At 38.4% G+C, this 20,441-nt stretch overlaps 1 protein-coding gene across 4 annotated transcripts in view; it reads left to right on the top strand.

Annotated features, from left to right (window-relative positions):
* Positions 1–20,441, top strand: part of RELN (reelin) — a 522,413-nt gene that overhangs the window by 232,232 nt on the left and 269,740 nt on the right. For all 4 annotated transcript variants that reach the window (XM_030834331.2, XM_060304789.1, XM_060304788.1 and 1 more), the window contains exons 5-6: positions 9,251–9,283; positions 11,949–12,027. In XM_030834331.2, coding sequence (XP_030690191.2) covers positions 9,251–9,283; positions 11,949–12,027 — 112 coding nt within the window. The remainder of the gene's footprint in view (positions 1–9,250; positions 9,284–11,948; positions 12,028–20,441) is intronic.

The raw sequence follows: 20,441 nt of genomic DNA, 5'->3' as shown, positions 1-20,441 counted from the left end.
TAATAAACCATTTCAAGAATAGCACAGCTAAGTAAAAGGGAAGCTCTCCAAGAAATATATTTTTTCAAAGAAATTTTAAAGTATCTTCTGAAAATAATAATTCAGGTTTCTTTTATTTTCAACTGTATTAACTTATCAATTAAAAAGATCCATTCTTGTCTTCTTTACATAGCCCATGAAACATTAGTGAAATTATATACCTAATATTCAGGTCATTTAATAATACCCTAGCATCTAGGAAAATGTTTGACTAAGCAAAGCCCTAGAATATTCATTATTGATGTAAACCTTTGTATTTTACCAGAACAAATAACCTGGATAGGTCCTACTACAGAATTTGGAGGACAAATAGCTTTTTAAAAATTAATTAATTAATTAATTAAAAATTTTTTTCCCTGCGTTGGGTCTTCGTCACAGTGTGTGGGCTTTCTCTAGTTGCAGTGAGTGGGGGCTACTCTTTGTTGCGGAACACGGGCTCTAGGTGCATGGGCTTCAATAGTTGCAGCACGTGGGCTCAGTAGTTGTGGCTCACAGGCTCTAGGGTGCGCGGGCTTCAGTAGTTGTGGCGCGCAGGCTCAGTAGTTGTGGCACATGGGCTTAGTTGCTCCTCAGCATGTGTGATCTTCCCAGACCAGGGATCGAACCCGTGTCCCCTGCATTGGCAGGTAGATTCATAACCACTGCGCCACCAGGGAAGTCCCCAAATAACTTTTAAGTGGCTCCATCACAAACACTGAAAGGAATCTGGAAAAATAAATTGTTAGTGCACAGTTATGAGTGATTTTGACTCTTAAGAACATTTGTTACCTATCTAGTATGAAAGGACTGTATTATGCTTAAAACATTAAAAGTGGGCTTCCCTGGTGGCACAGTGGTTGAGAGTCCTCCTGCCGATGCAGGGGACATGGGTTCATGCCCCAGTCCGGGAAGATCCCACATACCGCAGAGCGGCTGGGCCCGTGAGCCATGGCCGCTGAGCCTGTGCGTCCGGAGCCTGTGCTCCGCAACGGGAGAGGCCACAACAGTGAGAGGCCTGCATACCTCAAAAAAAAAACCAAAAACATTAAAAGTTTCCCCATTTTTTTTCTTGTTTACCTGCTTTCAGGAGATATTTGACTAATGATATTACATAGATCCTCATTTTTTAATACTTTCCTGGGAAAATTGCTACCAATTTGTGTTGATAATTTTAAAGTTTTAAAGGTGTTTGGCTTTTTCAACTAAAACCAAGTCAGAGTATGCCATGCTTTCATTGCTAATGCTTTGCTGGAAACATGCTTTTAAAAAACGTGGAGGCTTTAGTGAGACTGCCATCATGATTCTTGCATTCTGTTGGCTTGCTTTTACTTTATTTTTTTAAGCAAAGTATAATCTTCATTTTAACTTGCCTGTTTAGCATTTCATATTATATCTGTGGTTTTGACTAAGTTGATTCATTTTGATGACATTGGCATACTCCTTAAGTTATCAAGATACAACTTAAGTTCAATTTCCAATTTAGTCCGGTTACTTGAAGTTGTCAAGCTTTACAAAGGACATAGTTTTTACATTTTTGTGGATTTCAGTGACATTAACTTGTGGGTAAAGATTACAAAGATGTGCTAATATTTTGAATGAGATCTAGAGTTCTTTGAAACATGAATCTATTTATTCTTTATGTTATGTCGTCTATTAACATAGATGTTGTCATCTTGCCTAGGATTAGTAAAAATAAATAGATATTCAGAATTATGAGTTGGATTTATTTATCCATTGCCAATACTCATGGAGCTCCTTGGAGTGATCAGTGAAATCCAACTGCAAGATATGGTATCCCATGATCATTGTACTTTAATTCTAAAACACCACTGAAAGTTTCGCCTCTAACTGTTGCATTGTTTATGAGAGTTTACAAGTTATTGGTAGAAACTTCATATTAATCTGAATTGCCCCAACATTTATGGGAAGGTAAATGATTTCATAACTAATCAATGGTTTGTGTAAACCAAAATGAAATCCTGGTATTTTTCTCAGAAGTGAATTTTTTCTATAGTGTAAGATGTACAACTGATCGTTTTTGTGAATCTAGAAATATCCAGATTTGTTAACAGCTCGGTGTTAAAATAAAAAGTGAGTGCCTCACAGTGTAAAGTTCTGTCCAGCCTTTATATATAGTCTTATGGGTCTCACCAGTGAAGCTAAATCAGGACCATATTATGAAACTTCCCCTTAGTCACCTCTCTGGGTACAGAACCACTCCAAACTATCTTCCCCTCTCTCCAGTTCGATCCCCTCTGACAACTACCAGGGCCCTCACTGCCAGTGCATCCTCCCTTGTGTCTATCTGTGGTCATCATCTGACCTGGTCTTCTTATCACAATGCAGAGACACCTGGAAGAAACCTTTACTTCTGTTAAATGTGTGTTGTATCCTATTTTCTCTAAATACAAAGCCTACTTCTTTAGGAACATTTTTGTTGTCTCTCATTCTTAGAAACTATGCAGCAACTTCCCACTAGCCATCCATTTTACATTTGGTAGTGTATATACGTCAGTGCTATGCTCTCACTTCATCCCAGCTTCCCCTTCCCCATCCCTGTGCCCTCAGGTCTGTTCTCTACGTCTACGTCTTTATTCCTGCCCTGCCATTAGGTTCATCCGTACTGCTTTTTTTTTTTTTTTTTTTTTTTTTTTTTTTTTTTTTGCGGTACGCGGGCCTCTCACTGCTGTGGCCTCTCCCATTGCGGAGCACAGGCTCCGGACGCGCAGGCTCAGCAGCCATGGCTCACGGGCCCAGCCACTCTGCGGCATGTGGGATCCTCCCGTACCAGGGCACGAACCGTGTCCCCTGCATCAGCAGGCAGACTCTCAACCACTGCGCCACCAGGGAAGCCTTGGTCACCTTATCTTTGATAAAGGAGGCAAAAATATACAATGGAGAAAAGACAGCCTCTCCAATAAGTGGTGCTGGGAAAAATGGACAGCTACATGTAAAAGAATGAAATGAGAACACTCCCTAACACCATACACAAAAATAAACTAAAAATGGATTAAAGACCTAAATGTAAGGCCAGGCACTATAAAACTCTTAGAGGAAAACATAGGCAGAACACTCTCTGACATAAATCACAACAAGGGATTTGACCCACCTCCTAGAGTAAGGGAAATAAAAACAAAAATAAACAAATGGGACCTAATGAAACTTAAAGGTTTTACACAGCAAGGGAAACCATAAACAAGATGAAAAAACAATCCTCAGAATGGGAGAGAATATTTGCAAATGAAGCAACTGACAAAGGATTAATCTCCAAAATATACAAGCAGCACATGCAGCTCAATATCACAACAGACAACCCAGTCCAAATATTGGCAGAAGACCTAAATAGACATTGCACCAAAGAAGACATACAGATGGCCAAGAGGCACATGAAAAGATGCTCCACATCACTAATTATTAGAGAAACACAAAACAAAACTACAATGAGGTGTCACCCCACACCAGTCAGAATGGCCATCATCAAAAAATCTACAAACAATATATGCTGGAGAGGGTGTGGAGAAAAGGGAACCCTCCTGTCGTGTTGGTGGGAATGTAAATTGATACAGTCACTATGGAGAACAGTATGGAGGTTCCTTAAAAAACTAAAAATAGAACTACCATATGACCAAGCAATCCACTACTGGGCATATGCCCTGAAAAAACCATAATTCAAAAGGAGACATGTACCACAATGTTCATTGCAGCACTATTTACAATAGCCAGGACATGGAAGCAACCTAAATGTCCATCAACAGATGACCGGATAAAGATGTGGCACATATATATAATGGAATATTACTCAGCCATAAAAAGGAACAAAATTGAGTTATTTGTAGTGAGGTGGATGGACCTAGAGTTTATCATACAGAGTGAAGTAAGTCAGAAAGAGAAAAACAAATACCATATGCTAACGCATATATATGGAATTTAAAAAAGCAGTACGGGGCTTCCCTGGTGGTGCAGTGGTTGAGAGTCCGCCTGCAGATGCGGACTTTCTCCATTTTTCTTTATGATTTCTTCCCTTCTACTAATTTTGGGTTTTCTTTGTTCTTCTTTTTCTAGTTGCTTTAGGTGTAACCTTAGGTTGTTTGAGGTTTTTCTTGTTTTTTGAGGTGAGCTTGAATTGCTATGTTCTAAGTTCCCTCTTAGAACTGCTTTTGCTGCATCCCATAGGTTTCGGATCGTCATTTTATCATTGTTATTTGTTTCTAGGTATTTTTTGATTTCCTCTTTGATTTCTTCAGTGATCTCTTGGTTATTTTGCAGCACACTGTTTAGCCTCCACGTATTTGTGTTTTTTACTGTTTTTTCCCTGTAATTGATTTCTAATCTCATAGTGTTGTGGTCAGAAAAGATGCTTGATACGATTTCAATTTTCTTAAATTTTCCAAGGTTTGATTTTTGACCCAAAATGTGATCTATTCTGGAGAACGTTCCATGTGCACTTGAGAAGAAAGTGTATTCTTCGCTTTCAGGTGGAATGGCCTAAAAATATCAATTAAGTCTATCTAGTCTATTGTGTCATTTAAAGCTTGTGTTTCCTTCTTTATTTTCTGTCTGGATGATCTGAATATTGGTGTAAGTGGGGTGTTAAAGTCCCCCACTATTATTGTGTTACTGTCGATTTCTCCTTTTATGGCTGTTAGCATTTGCTTTATATATTGAGGTGCTTCTATGTAGGCTGCATAAATATTTACAATTGTTATGTTTTCTCTTGGATCAATTCCTTGATCATTATGTAGTGTCCTTCCTTATCTCTTGTAACAGTCTTTATTTTAAAGTATTTTGTCTGATATTAGTATTGCTACTCCAGCTTTCTTGTTATTTCCATTTGCATGGAATATCTTTCTCCATCCCCTCACCTTCAGTCTGTATGTGTCCCTAGGTCTGAAATGGGTCTCTTGTAGACAGCATATATAAGGGTCTTATTTTTGTATCCATTCAGCCAGTCTGTGTCTTTTGGTTGGTGCATTTAATCCCTTTGCATTCAAGGTGATTATCAATATGTATGTTCCTATTATCATTTTCTTAATTGATTTGGGTTTGTTTTTGTGGGTCTTTTTCTTCTCTTTTGTTTCCTGCTTAGAGAAGTTCCTTTAGCATTTGTTGTAGAGCTGGTTTGGTGGTGCTGAATTCTCATAGTTTTTGCTTGTCTCATAGTTATAGCTTTTGATTTCTCCATCGAATCTGAATGAGATCCTTGCTGGGCAGAATAATCTTGGTTGTAGGTTTTTCCCTTTCATCACTTTAAATATGTCTTGCCACTCCCTTCTGGCTTGCAGAGTTTCTGCTGAAAAATCAGCTGTTAACTTTATGGGGATTAAGACAATGGTTTTTGAAGCTGGCTTTTTATCAGAATCAGCTGAGGAGGTTTTTAAAAATACAAATTCTGAGTTTCCGTTCTCAGAGATTCTGATTCAGAGGGTCATTTCTAAATGGCCCCTCCCGATGATTAGATTGGAGGTGGTTCAGTGAAAGATGCCATGTGCCAAAATTTCGGAAAGGGAGATATCAATTTGGGTGGACTCCTTAGATTAAAGTACACTAAAACATAACATTCTGTTTATTGCATCCAGGCCTTAGTCACCAGAGTCATTTAAAGTCAAGTAGGTAATTTAATTGATGCCTCTGCAGACATTTTGTTACACTTATCTACCCATTGTACTGACTAGAAAATATTTCTGATAATTGCCATAAATTTTATACTTAATTTAACTAACTTATTTCCCAGTTTTTTTCAAGTTACACATTTAACAAATATCAGTATTATTTCCTGCCCATCTTAACAATTTATCCCATGAATACAGAGACCCCCTTTGGTAAGGTAGTTAATATTGAACATGGTAAAATACTATGATATCCTAAGAAACACAGCAAATGAAAAAACATGCCTTTGGTCCAAGTCCCTTGTTAGGTGCTACAAAATCTCATTTCTTGTCTTTGCAGTGAACCTTCTTGAAAAAGTAGTTTGTACAGTAGTTGAGAGAGTTGTCACTGAGGCCAAATTCCCTGGGTTCATCTACACGCCCTGCTTAACACTGTGCCTTGCTAACAGGATGTTCTCAGTAGATACCAGCTTTATTAGGATTATTTTGGCCTCTCCTTTAACCCTCTTCTCTCTTAAAACTCTCTCTTTTCCTTATATCCATAATGAAATGCAGTCCTTCCTGGTCTCCTTTGCTAGCTCCTGTTCTTCCAGTCCCTAAAATGCACATTTACCTCTTCATATCACTCTTTTTTTTTTTTTCCTATTCTCTCTCTGAGTGACATGCTGGTCTGCTTCCATGACTTCACCACCTCCTGCGTGATAATTTTTCCTTAACTGATGAACAGTACAGATCTCCCTCCTAGCTATTGCTTGGAACTGTCCAATAGAAGTATAATGTGAGCCACAGGTGTAATTTTAAATATTCTAGAAGCCCCATTTAAAAAACGAAACCAAAAAAAAAAGGTAAATTTAATAATGCAGTTTAATTCACACAGAATATATAAATACTAAGTATTTCAATATAATATAATCAATAAAAAATTGAGATATTTTACAGTTTTGTACTAATTATCTGAAATCTGGTCTGTATTTTACACTTAAAGCACATTTTTTAATTGAAGTATAGTTGATTTACAATGTTGTATTAGTTTCTGGTGTACAACAGTGATTCAGTTCCATATATATACACACACACATACACATATATATACACACACATATATATATACACACACATATATATACATACACACTCTTTTTCAGATTATTTTCCATTATAGGTTATTACAGGATACTGACTATAGTTCTCTGTGCTATACAGTAGGACATTGTTGTTTATCTATTTTATATATGGTAGTGTTACAGCACATCTTAAGTATTGGAATACTTGGTCTGTATTAAGATCTTTCTAAAAATAAATAAACAAATAAATAAATTTATTTATTTGTTTATTTATGGTTGTGTTGGGTCCTAATTGCTGCGCGAGGGCTTTCTCTAGTTGCGGCGAGCAGGGGCTACTCTTGGTTGTCGTGTGCGGGCTTCTTATTGTGGTGGCTTCTCTTGTTGCAGAGCACGGCCTCTAGGCATGCGGGCTTCAGTAATTGTGGCAAGTGGGCTCCGTAGCTGTGGCTCACGGGCTCTAGAGCACAGGCTCAGTAGTTGTGGTGCACGGGCTTAGTTGCTCCACGGCATGTGGGATCTTCCTGGACCAGGGCTCGAACCTGTGTCCCCTGCATTGGCAGGCGGATTCTTAACCACTGCATCACCAGGGGAGCCCTGTATTAAGATTTTGTAAATTTTACCTTTGAAAACTGAATTGACCTATCAAAGTATTCCATATCTACTTAAAGGTCTTCCAGTAACTGAGTCGAGTATAAAAAAATTATTTTCCTTTAATATCCACACCCACCTTGACAAGATTTGTCCATCTTTTTTCAGAAGAGTTAAATAACCTTGATACAAAAAATGTCAGTTTGAAAACTATGTCTGTTCAAGTAAATTCATTTACGCTTGTGTCAGCCTAGTATTATTAACATGGGATTCACAGGAATATTACATAAGTTGAAAAGCAACTCCCAAATTATCAATATCCACGAGAAATTCTTCAAATATTTTTGGAGTTCTTTTGCAGACAATTAGAAAATTGCAATTAAAATCTGCATATTGATCATATTAGGAAAATATGTAAAATCATTATTTATTTGTGTGTTGGAGGTTTCAATTTCAACATGAATTCTCTTAAGTTTTCAACTACCTTGCAAGTAAAGTCTTGCTTTCCTTGAGGCTTCAAGTTCAGTTCACACATATGTAGTGTGATATTAATGAGGGAACGTGCATCCGTGTGCCTTGTTTTTGTCATTGGTTATTGGGTAATTGGCAATTATTCCTTTTGTTTCAAAAAAATCTTAGAGTTAACAGTTCAGTGAATCCTTGTAAAACTCCTCATAACCAATAACCTTTGGCGTAAAACACAAAATCATTAAATTTTTCTTCTGGGTTTTTTGTTTTTTCTTGATTTCTGTAAACTAGTGATGATTCAGAGCATTTGCATGTGTATTCTAACAACTGTATCTATGACACTTTCCACAGAATCTAGTTCATACAGCTGAGCACAAGTATTTTCAATATATGTAATATGTTGGTATGCAGCAGTAAGACAAACATCAGTCTCTAGTTTTAAAATGCTCTTAAGTCTGGATTTTTCATCTAACATAACTGAAGCACTGACCATCGTGATAGAAACTAATTTTTTTTAATATCCAGCTGAAGTTCTTCTTTAATGAATGTAAAAGATTTTAAAATATCTGTCATGATTTCTAATTTTTAGATAGTGAACTGGCAATATTTCTTCATAGATTTGGAAGTCCTTTGAGGAAAAAACATAGCCAAAGTATTAATTGGCCAGTGTCCCTTATTTCCTAACTCTTATCAGAGTGCCCCTTTGTAAAATGCATATTTGAACATGCACTCCTTTGCTGATAAATGTTCAGGAGATCATCATGCTTCCATGGTAAAATCCAAATTGCTTAACATTCAATTCCATGATCTTGGCCTCTCTATCTTACCAACTTCACTTTTCCACCCCCTCCTCTTAAACTTCCTTCTAGTCATGCTGAAATTGTTGTAGTTCTTGTGAAAGGCCATTCTCTTTTACCTCTCAATGCCATTTCACTTTCACTCCAGAAAGAAGCATATCTCCCCTCCTTTACCCCCACCTATCTTCCTCCTGCTAGTCTTTCAAAACTCAGCAGCCCCTCCTGACAACCCTCTTCTCCTGGGCAGCCTGGAATTAGTATCCCTCCCTTGTCCCCCTTTTCACCCCAGGACCTCTGAACACTCTCCCATAGCACTTATTACACTATATTGTAGTTGTCTCCACCAGATGGTAAGCTCTTTGAAGGCAAGGATGGTGCTTTTTGTCTCTACACCTCACACCCACAACAGCCCATGTCATGTAACGGGTGCTCACATCACATTTATATTGTGTGTTTCAAGGGATACCTGACTAACTTGCATAATAAATAACTGCCCTGTATGTAAGGGGTTCTACTTTTCACTTTGAGTTGGCCGTCTTATTTTAGGATGTTAATTGGCATTTTCTTCTTACTCCTCTAAAAAGGTTCTATCTAGCCATTTAATTTGTTTAGTATGACTAAGTTTTGTAACTGAATTTGTGATTATTTATTAATGGATTTTGCTCTTGTTGCTAATCAATCATCTTTCCCTTCTTCTCTCTCGGTCCAGCTCCAACAGAGGCCAGTATGCACCCGCATCTAGGTAAGTGTTTGAGACCCCGATGTCACTGACCTTAGTACTAGATCTACTTGTTTTAGTCCTCTGCCATGTGAGCAGATGATACAGAGGTGAGGAAACTCTCTGCCCTCTCTGATTCGCTGATCATTGACTGAAATCAGACTCAGGTCCAGATTATGCTTGAACCCGGGACCTCACCTTATGAGGTGATCCAGCTGCCCAGCTGGGGTTAATGGAGGGACTTTTGAACGTGTTAGTACATTTATCCTTGGGATCCTGTTGAGTGTGATCTTTTGACACAGTGTTCTAATGCTGAAATTTCCCCAGAGCCCCTACCCATCATAAATAGTAGAGCATGGAGGCAATGGGCAAGGAGCTATGAGTATGGAGGAGTTGAGATCATTTCAGGTCTGAGATATGTATTGGGTTGTAAAAAGAGAAATAATTTGGCCATTTCTTCAAAAATTAAAATGAGGTTGTTTAAATAACTAAATGCTTTTTTTAATGGCACCATGTAAAGTTGCCACCTCTCATTTTTCTCATGAACTTTTCATTCTGCCATGTACTTAGTGGGCCATAGTTCTTGAGGCAGGGTGGTATAGTGCTTAATAGCACAGATTTGAAGCCAAACCAACTGGATTTATCTCACTTTCACCACTTGCTAGCAACGTGATATTGGGCAGGTTATTTAACCTCTCTGTGCCTCAGTTTCCTCATCTATAAAATGGAAGTCATAATAGTACCTGCCTCCTATTGTTGTTATGAGGATTAAATGAATTCATATTTGTAAAGTATATAGTCAATGATATAATAATGTTTGTAAAGAAATAAATACATGAACAAATAACCATAGAGGCTTACCCATGCCTTTTAAAAAATATCTCTAGAAAGTAAATAATCTTTAAGAGTTAAATTTCTCATAGGTGACAGTGAAGACTTATTTTAAAAGCAGTTTCCTACACACACTATTTAACAAAAATGAAAAGAAGTCATCCTAGCTGGCTCCAGCTTTTTCAGATGTCTCTCACTGTGGGACTTGCAGATGGATCAGTATTTGTCTCTTGGGCTTTCTCTTTCAACCTATAAACCCAATTAATTTATTTTTCTCTTTGGAAAATCTGCCTTGAGAAGCTCTACTTTTATGTAATACTACAGCTTGGGGCTCCTCTTCTTTGGCAGATGAACGCAAGCACTTAGAAGCATGCCTTCTAGCAGCCGAGGCAGGCTGGTGACCCGCAGTGGCCCAGCTGAGCCTCGACCAGGTTGGGTATTTGAGAGAGCGGTACCCTGTAGGCATTTCAGGCACTGCATCTAATTGCTCAGAGGAGTCATTAAATCACTCCCACACACAGAAGACATCACAGTGTTCTCTCCAGTGTAAATCCATATCCTCCCTGTTGTCAGGCCTAAGGCTTCGAGTCTGAACAGCCATTTCTCTCAATACATGCTGATTCACTGGTTTCCCGGACTTTGTTATGTGCTTACCTGCTGGCATACCCGGTATAAAGAGGGCGAGGATGGCTGCAGGTGGCAAAGAGAATTTGGAAGTGTGCTTCCTGATATTTGGAGGTGATTTTAATTACCCAGTGATTTCAGTGAATTATATTCAAGTGAGCCCCCCCAAAAGGGTAAAATGTCACTTTTGAAAAAAATAAAAAATTCTGGTTATGTTTTATTAATCAGATCATATGATTTTAATTTTCCCGAAAAGCATGTGTAAACTAGTCCAAACAAATTTATACAGACCCAGAGAATTTATATTAGCTGAAACAAATTTCCCCAGCAAACCATGGGAATCAGATGAGGTTTTTTGAGCACTAAATTCATTTTTTACAACTTGAGTAGAAATAATTATCATTCCTCATACAACCTTAAAAATGAGCCTACTTACATTGTAGTTGGTCATGAAATTGTTTTTACTTGTCCACCCTCTGTTCAGTGGAAATATCACATACTCTACAGTTTATGAAAACATTCTTTGCTTTTGGCATGACTCGAGTTCTTCTGTAGCTTAAAAATAAGTATTTAATACAATCTCAAGTGTAATGAGAATATATTTAAGGCTATGGATGGTTCCCTAGCATTCTTCCTGACTTCTAACATGACTTTATTTGGGAGTTTTACTTATTCATGTAGATAATTTCTCCTGTGCAGCTCTAAGGGGGAAAAATGTTAACAATTTGAAACACATTAAATAAAAAATGAGTGAACATAGGGAATGAGAGAAAGCAAGCCAGGGCAAGAGGGATAGTAGGAAAGAGAAGAGGAAATGGGTTAGTAAATACCAGCAATGTTAGCTGACAATAAATAGTCACAATGTTCTGTTCCCTTCAATGCTCTAAAATGAGTTAGACACTGACCTTGTTCTGGGTGTGTCGAGCTATGAGGGGCAAGTCTTGGGTGACATCTCCTTGTAGGTTAGTGCTGACCTTGGTCTTCCCACCTCTGCAGCCTGGTGACACCTTGGTAGGGTTCTTTTTGGGGGCTCTGGTTTCCAGACTTCTAAACAACAGAGTTACTTTTTCACTTAGTAGTTTAGGGACAAAGCAAATATAATCATCTGCTCATTTAAAATCCAGTTTTAATTTAAAATACTGTTATTCCTCATAAATGCAGCATGTTGACTCTTTTGCGTAGCTAAATCTATTGTTTAGTATAATCCTTTTCTAAATTTTTGTTCTTCTTTTAGCTGAAATTCATAGCGACAGTATTATCCTACGAGATGACTTTGACTCCTACCACCAAAAGGAATTGAATCCAAACATATGGTAAGTTATACGAACATGCCTCACTTTGGTCTGTATAATGCAAAAAAAATTTTTTTAATTTAAAAAATGATTCTGACTGCATAAAATGAAATTGCTCTTTAGCTCTAAGGTATCAGTGAGAATTGTTCAACTAGGGAACTGGGCTTACTGTCGCCTGCAGAATGTCTATTTCTTTCTTTTTTTTTTTTTTCCAATTCAGCATGGTGATTTTATTTTATTTCATTTTTTTAACATCTTTATTGGAATATAATTGCTTTACAATGGTGTGTTAGTTTCTGCTTTATAACAAAGTGTATCAGCTATACATATACATATATCCCCATATCTCCTCCCTCTTGCGTCTCCCTCCCACCCTCCCTATCCCACCCCTCTAGGTGGTCACAAAGCACCGAGCTGAAGAATATCTGTTTCTTTTTTTTTTTTTTTTTTTTAATATCTGTTTCTTGACTTCTTTAAGAACTGAATCTAGGTGCCCCTCAAAGCCATCGGTGTGATCAGTTTTTTTTTTCAGTTGTATAAGTTCTTTACATAGAAAACATTATGCTTTACTATGTCTATTAATTGCATTTTGCCAAACGAAAGAAGGGAAATGGTTTATCTGAAAATGACAGATGATTTGAGTCATACTTCCAAATAGCTTCTATGTTATTGGGTTACCTCATTTATACTCCAGTCTTTCCTTCCAAGACTGTTTAGGGGCAACTCCATGGGATTTTGGAGGGCAAAGAAATAATGAACCAAAATGCATTCATTAGAAACTTGTTGGACACATAAATGGATGCACGAATTTGTTGGCAGTTTGTTGTATTTTTGCTGATTTTGAAGAAATGCAACTATCCATCCAGACCTATAGTCTGCGTAATTTGAGAGAATATATGAATGTGGATTTTCTGTGGTGCTAAATGTTTTTGTGTACATGATTAAGAGTTCAAGATAAATTAGAAACTCTAATGTAATCAAGTTGCAACCAAAATCCAAGCGATACTCAAGACTAGAAAGAGAATAAAACCACTTCATCCTCAAATGTCAGAGTATGATATTCATTTGCTTTTCCTTATTTTCATTGTTTAACAAATATCAAGCAGTAATTATTTTATTTATATAGTACATTAAAAAGGGATGTGGTTCCTTCTCTCAAATAGCTTATAGTTCTGTAGAGGAGACACTAAAAACATATTTTTAAAAAGCTTATAATCCAGGATAGAAATCCTTAAGTGTAATAGAGGATTACAAATAGCATACTGCAGTTCTGCAAAAGGAGGGATGACTCTGGTGAGAGTTTCTTGGAGAAAGTGGTCCTTGACCTGACAGTTGAAGATGACATACAGATTTAGAGAGTGTTGGTGCTTAAATATAGACAGAGAAACTTTTTATGTCTTTTCTAGAAAGAAATATAGATCTAGAGAATGTAAATAAACAAAAAATTCAGACTAGACAGAGATATAAAGTCTTAAAATTGATATGCCATTTAAAGAAATAATTTATCAACAAAATTTCACTTCCCTCTGAACATATCCTAAATATAAATTTCCTAAAATAAATTGAAAATCTTTTTTAAGAAAAAGCCAAAAAAAAAAAAAAAGAATTTTCTAAGCACTAGTTTTACCCAAGAAAAATTCTCTAGTTCTCCTCACATTTGGCTTTTTTATATCCCATTAGTATAAATGTTATCAGATGATTTGTTTCTTTCAAGGCAAGTTCATTTCTGTCAAGCTAATTCATTTTCTTCAGTGAGTTTTCTTGACAAATACAAAATGTGACTTTTATGTGGTCCAAATTCTGCTGTTTTTAAAATCAATAAAACATGATTGATTTTGCTTCACCCATTTTCATGACTGATCTGATAGATGCTTTCTTGACCGAAGTTATGGATTTTATGTCCCTTTTACTTATGCTATGGTTTTTCCTAATGTTTTAAAAAACCTTTTATTTACTTTAAAAAGCTACATACTTCTGTCTTCTATCAAATGTGCTTCAGAGTAATTTTACTTTATCCCTTATTGCCCACAATCTCCTTCATCTAGCCTCTTTAAGATTAAAAAAACAAAACAAACAAACAAAAACCATGAAGCTCTCATCATTTGAGAGATGGCTTTGTTGAACAAAGGTGGCAGGGGTTTTGAGATCAGGCTGGTCTGGTTTGACTCCTGAGCTAACCACTTGCCAGCTGGGTATCTGAGAAAAGCAAAAGGCTTGCTTTACCACTCTGAGCTCCGTTTCCTTGTCAGTAAAAGTGAGCCAAATACTGTCGTAACAGCATTGTTTTAAAGTCTGATGAGCCTGAAAAGGTCTGGCACTTCGCCTGGTGTATTGACGCTGCTCAGTACAAATCAGTTCCCTCCCCGCCTCTCTTACTCTCTCTCTCTCCTTCCCTGCCTTTCTGTCTTCTTCCCTCCCTCCCTCCCTCCCTTTTTCCCTTTCTTTCTTCCTCCTGTGGAATATCTGCACATTGGTCTACATGCCTCTCCTAAGCCCAGATATGACCCCAAATCATTATTATTAAAATACTCTACAGCCAATTTATGTAAATGAGTCCCCAAGTCTTCCCTCGTTGTATTTGGACGAAAAACAGACTTCAAATTAAATATATCTGTATTATATAATATATGGAATATATATTAATGACAATATAGTAGAGTCAGAGAGAAGGGGAAAATGAGGGTATTAGATGCTTAAGCCCCCTTAAAATAGACATAAGCTCCCTAAAGTTAGAAACAAATACAATCAAATATTCCAGTGAAATGTTTCCAATAAAGTAACAAAGTCCTGTGTTGTTTTGGAATCTCATAGGCAGTTTTCACTCTCTTGACATCTCTGTTCTCTTGGTATACATATTGACATGGGAGTTTTGTCCCTTATGATATTGTCTTTGATTTTTTTACCTCATGGGATTAGAAACCACTGGGCAGCTTTGTGGCAACTGAAAAGGAGAATCCTTGCTGACAACTTATAACTCTTTGCCACTACCACTCACCACCAGATAGAAAGAAGCATGAGGCCTGGTTTGCTGCTTTTGGACAAATTCCCGAGACTTAATAATCACTCAATAATTTGCTACAAGAGAAAAACATGCTTTTATGAGCATATTTCTTCCATGGAATTTGAAAAGCATCATATGCATTATTTAACTTGTAATTTTTAAGGATAAGCAAAGGGAGAAATTATGAAACTGAAGTCTCGTCTGTGCAATGATCGGGAGAGAGATCAGTTTAAAAGTTAATCACTCACAGCTTATTTGCTTCCATTGACTTCATCTAATGAAATCAACTTTTTTTCCACTTTATTTCATGTAACTTTTTTTTTTTTTTCTTTTGCGGTACGCGGGCTTCTCACTGCTGTGGCCTCTCCCTGCTGTGGCCTCTCCCGTTGCGGAGCACAGGCTCCGGACGCGCAGGCTCAGTGGCCATGGCTCACGGGCCCAGCCGCTCGGCGGCATGAGGGATCTTCCCGGACCGGGGCACGAACCCGTGTCCCCTGCATCGGCAGGCGGACTCTCAACCACTGCGCCACCAGGGAAGCCCTCATGTAATTTTTGATATCCAAATATCTTATCTTCTGTACAAATGACTGTACACAAAAAACAAGGAACATAAAATTATATTACTATTATTATGAATGAACATAACAACCAAGTTATTATTCCAAGTGTATGACGGCAGTTGGAATAGAGCCAAGAAACTTTTTTACACCAACTCAATATTGAATGTATTGTCTCTCTGCTTAGTTTAAATATTAGATTCGATTTTAAAATTAAATGTACTTGGTGAAAAGTTCAATAATATTAAAAAATAATAAAAATAAACCTTCCTACACTAGATCTATATTCCCTCCCTCCAGAGGCATCAACTGTTACCAGTTTCTGCCAGTCCTTCCAGAAATTGTTTAGGCTTACGCAGGTGTCACAGTTATGAATTCTGTCTACAAACTTGGGTATCAGAGAAATAAAACTTTATTTTTTTTATAATCCAACTTAATTTCTTTTCACTGTCCCCCTTTTACCAGTGGTGAAAACTTTAATTTCAGTCAACTTTGGCTTGTCCTGTCCCATTTTTCTGGTGTTGTAGCTAAGTTTCAGAGAGCTTATTAGTTCAAAAGCAAGGGGTAGGGTGGGGATGTACCTCTGGTCCCCCAGTCCTCTGTTCCTGCAGGTGCTCACTGAGTCTTCCCTATCTCATCCAGTTTTTGGTGACTGGTCCGCACAGGTAGCCTTCGCACCTGTCCTAACCACTCCTTCATAGCAATTGCTCTGTTTTGAGCCCTGCTTGAGGGCATGAAAACTTCTGCTGCTCCTGGGCCTGGACCGTGGGTGTCTTTGTGATGCTCCGATGTGCTCTCATGCCGCTATGGTCCTTCTGCCTCTCTGAGATGTAGAGTATAGGCTCCTTCAGCTCTTTGCCCCCCAGATCTCTTTGGGGCTCTGCCAGAGAAGTGACCTTTATCTCCCATTCTCTCAGGCACTTCTGATTGCTTTGCTTGAATGAAAGATGAGAAGTAAAGTTACAAATGAAGACAACAGCAAAACCCCTTCATGGGAATATAGTGGCACCTTAGGCTTGATGAGGGTGAGGCTTCTCCACTTTAACTTTGCCCTGATGCTGGGCTGCATGCAGGTAGACTTCTGAACCACAATAGTAACTTCTTCTGTTCAAATGTGCCATTGAACCCAAGGGGGTGAGAGAGAATGTGGATGGAGCAACACCGACTTATCAGCACTACTGACAATTCCCCATTATCGTGTGCTCAGTGTGATTACACTCCTGAAGGTGGAGGGGGATCAGTAGGGTCTTGTTCCTGTAGAGACAGCCCTACAACCAAAAAGAAAAAAAGGTAGGAAGAAAAACCTCATATAACTAAATTTAGAAGGAAAGTAAGAACCTACAAATACGCTGTATCTCAACATTTCACTTAAACATCTACTACTTGTGTCTCAACTACATTTTTATAGTTTTTTTTTTTTTTTTTTTTTTTGCGGTACACAGGCCTCTCACTGTTGTGGCCTCTCCCGCTGCGGAGCACAGGCTCCGGACGCGCAGGCTCAGCGGCCATGGCTCACGGGCCCAGCCGCTCGGCGGCATGTGGGATCTTCCCGGACCGGGGCACGAACCCGTGTCCCCTGCATCGGCAGGCAGACTCCCAACCACTGCCCCACCAGGGAAGCCCCTCATTTTTATAGTTTTTTAAAAATCTTTATTGAATTTGTTATAATATTGCCTTTTTTTTTTTTTTTCATGTTTTGGCTTTTTGGCCCCAAAGCATGTGGGATCTTAGCTCCCCGACCAGGGATTGAACCTGCACCCCTTGCATTGGAAGGCGAAATCCCAACCACTGGACTGTCAGGGAAGTCCCCATCGTTTCTCTTTATATATTAACTATTTTAGTATGATATAAACACTGCCAGTATTCCATATGAATGGAGAGAAATCTTGATTTTTTTAATTAAAAAGAAATACACCTGTTAGCCCAAAACTGGGAACATCCCAGGTACCCATAAACAGGAGAATGGATAAACAATGATACATCCATTCAGTGGCCTACTACTCAGCAATAAAAAGGAATGAATTATTGATAGTTGAAACAACATGGTTGGATTTTAAAAATATTATGTTGAATGAAAGAAGGCAGACCCAAAATAGTTCTTACTGTATGATTTCACTTATACGAAATCTATAATAGACCAAATTATCTAAAGTGCTAGAAATTAGATTAGTGATTGTTTCAGGGATGGGGACTTGACTGGGAAGGAACATGAGGAACTTTCTGGGGTGATTAATACATTATATATAATCTTGAGGGAGCATGGGTTACATAGATGTATACCTTTGTCAAAACTTGAGATCCATATATTACACTGTGTGCAAATTTACCTCAATAAAAAATTTCAGGGCCTTCCCTGGTGGCGCAGTGGTTAAGAATCCGCCTGCCAATGCAGGGGACACGGATTTGAACCCTGGTCCGGGAAGATCCCACATGCCTCGGAGCAACTAAGCCCGTGCGCCACAACTACAAAGCCTCGCCCTAGAGCCCGCGAGCCACAACCACTGAGCCCATGCACCACAACTGCTGAAGCCCGCGCCTAGAGCCCATGCTCCACAACAAGAGAAGCCACTGCAATGAGAAGCCCATGCACCGCAACAAAGAGTAGCCCCCTCTTGCCCCGCAAGAAAGCCCACACGCAGCAACGAAGACCCAACACAGCCAAAAAAATAAATAAATTTTTAAAAATTTCAACAGTAATAAAAAAAACAGTGAGAAAAGTTAAGAAATAGGAGACATTTCTGATTCATAACTTGGGTTAAAAAGAGTTCAACGAGAGGGAGAGAGAGAGTTAAAGGAACTAAAAAAGTGAATGAATTTTTAAAAACATTTTAAGTTTTCTTAAGAGGTGTCTTTACTCTCTAAGGACTTACAAAGTCTAGAAGGAATCTTTGTTTTGCTTAACAGATTATCCCTTTAATGCTTGTTTCCTGAAGATCACAGAAGGCATCCAGAGCTGTAATATCACTAGGCTCTGATGTTCTAGTGGGAAATGTTGGGACTGTTAGAAAACATGATGACAAATAGCAACTAGAAGACAACAGATGTTTCCCCTCCAGCACAATAATAATAGCAGAGATGTTCTATTCAGCAGAGATCAGGGAAGAACAAGAGTCACTCGTCAGAAGAAGCATCTTAGATGAATAAGTTGTGATGCCGACAGGGATATGAGACATCAAGAAGAAAGACACAGATGAAGTTGTCTCAGATCCTATGGCAAATGAAGACGTCTGTCAATTGGCTTATCATACAGAAAGCCCCACAATTTACAGCGAAGGAAGCCAAAAAGCTGTGGCTGGCATTGCATAGGGTTGCTTGAATCAAGAAAAGACTAGGACATCTCCATTTTTATATGTAAAAGATCATACTGCAGGACTAGAGAAATTGAGGTCACAGACTCTGCTGCATGTAATATTTTCTTGAAAATACAAATTTATTGGAGAAATTATTCAGAAATGGAGCAAAAAGTTTGGTGACTTGGCTTATTAAAGTTTATTTGCTTTGAGAAAAATAATTATCTGAATAAAGACTCTAAAAAGACTGAAATTTAGTTCGGGGGTGAGTTATTCTGGCTGGAGCTTTATTTATTCAGTGATTAGTAGATTAGCCCATAAGAGAAAAGAAGTCAAGTGAAGAGTAAAACTACTTCAAAGTTCCTTAGTATCTTGGAGCCCCCATTGAGAACTACAGCAGAGGGGACTCCATTTAGTAGCCAAGTATGAGAACCACAATGTAAATGGAGTTTCCAGGTAATCAGAACAAAGTATTAATAAGTCTGATGAACAATGTCACTGGGAAAAAACTGGATAAAAGTGCATCCACGGGCTTCCCTGGTGAGAGTCCGCCTGCCAATGCAGAGGAAACGGGTTCATGCCCCGGTCCGGGAAGATCCCACATGCCGCGGAGCGGCTGCGCCCGTGAGCCATGGCCACTGAGCCTGCGCGTCCAGAGCCTGTGCTCCTCAACGGGAGAGACCACAACAGTGAGAGGCCCGCGTACCGCAAAAAAGAAAAAAAAAAAAGTGCATCCACTCAATGTCCACCAGGCCAATGGGCAGTAAGATTTGGAAGACAGTGTTGGGTGAAGGGGAACACAAACCACGGGCATCAAAGGCTCCACATCACTGCTGAAGGATGTCCAAGGGACTTTTTTGTAATACTGATCACTTGGAAGACATATCACCAAATAGGCTTACCCATGTAACATGGAACATACACCTTACAAGTTTTCAAGACCAGGTGACTACGGGAGATCGTGAGTAGGTGAGAAAAGTATGGCAAAATAAATATTTTATCAGATGACACACCTTTGCCAGAACTTCTAATATATCACTGTATTTTGGGGTTGTGGAATTATAATTTGATTTTTAGGGTTTAATGGTCCAATATTCTGATCTTACGTGCATCTTTTTCTAGTTTTTCTCTCATGTTTTCCCTCTTGACCTCACCTTTTTCTACTCTCTCTCACTCTCTCTTCTCTTTTGTTAATAACTTTTTTCTCTTATTATTACACTCTCCTCTAACCTTCGTCTCTTGCTTCCTCCCCCTCCTTCCTCTTACCATGATGTAATTGCTCTGGGGAAAACTTCATCTACAATAGAAAGGTTAACCAGGAGGTGTCCTACTAATAAAATAAGGTGTGAATCTGGAGGCTTATTATTTCCTTCTTTAAGCTCTGTTTTACATGACAGAAATAAGAACTCACTCAATGGAATTAAATGTCAAGTACATTTGAAACAAGTGATAAAATATTTCCTCAAGCAGTATGTAGTGGAATTCAGCATAGTAGGAGGTCAGAGTATTGCATGCAGTAGTAGGGTATAGAACGATTATTTTTAATCCAAATAATATTTGCCATTATACTTGCTAGCAAAGGAAAGA

The sequence above is a fragment of the Globicephala melas genome, chromosome 9 (genome assembly GCF_963455315.2).
Source record: "Globicephala melas chromosome 9, mGloMel1.2, whole genome shotgun sequence".
Lineage (NCBI taxonomy): Eukaryota > Metazoa > Chordata > Mammalia > Artiodactyla > Delphinidae > Globicephala > Globicephala melas.
This window is presented reverse-complemented; position numbering and strand designations above follow the sequence as displayed.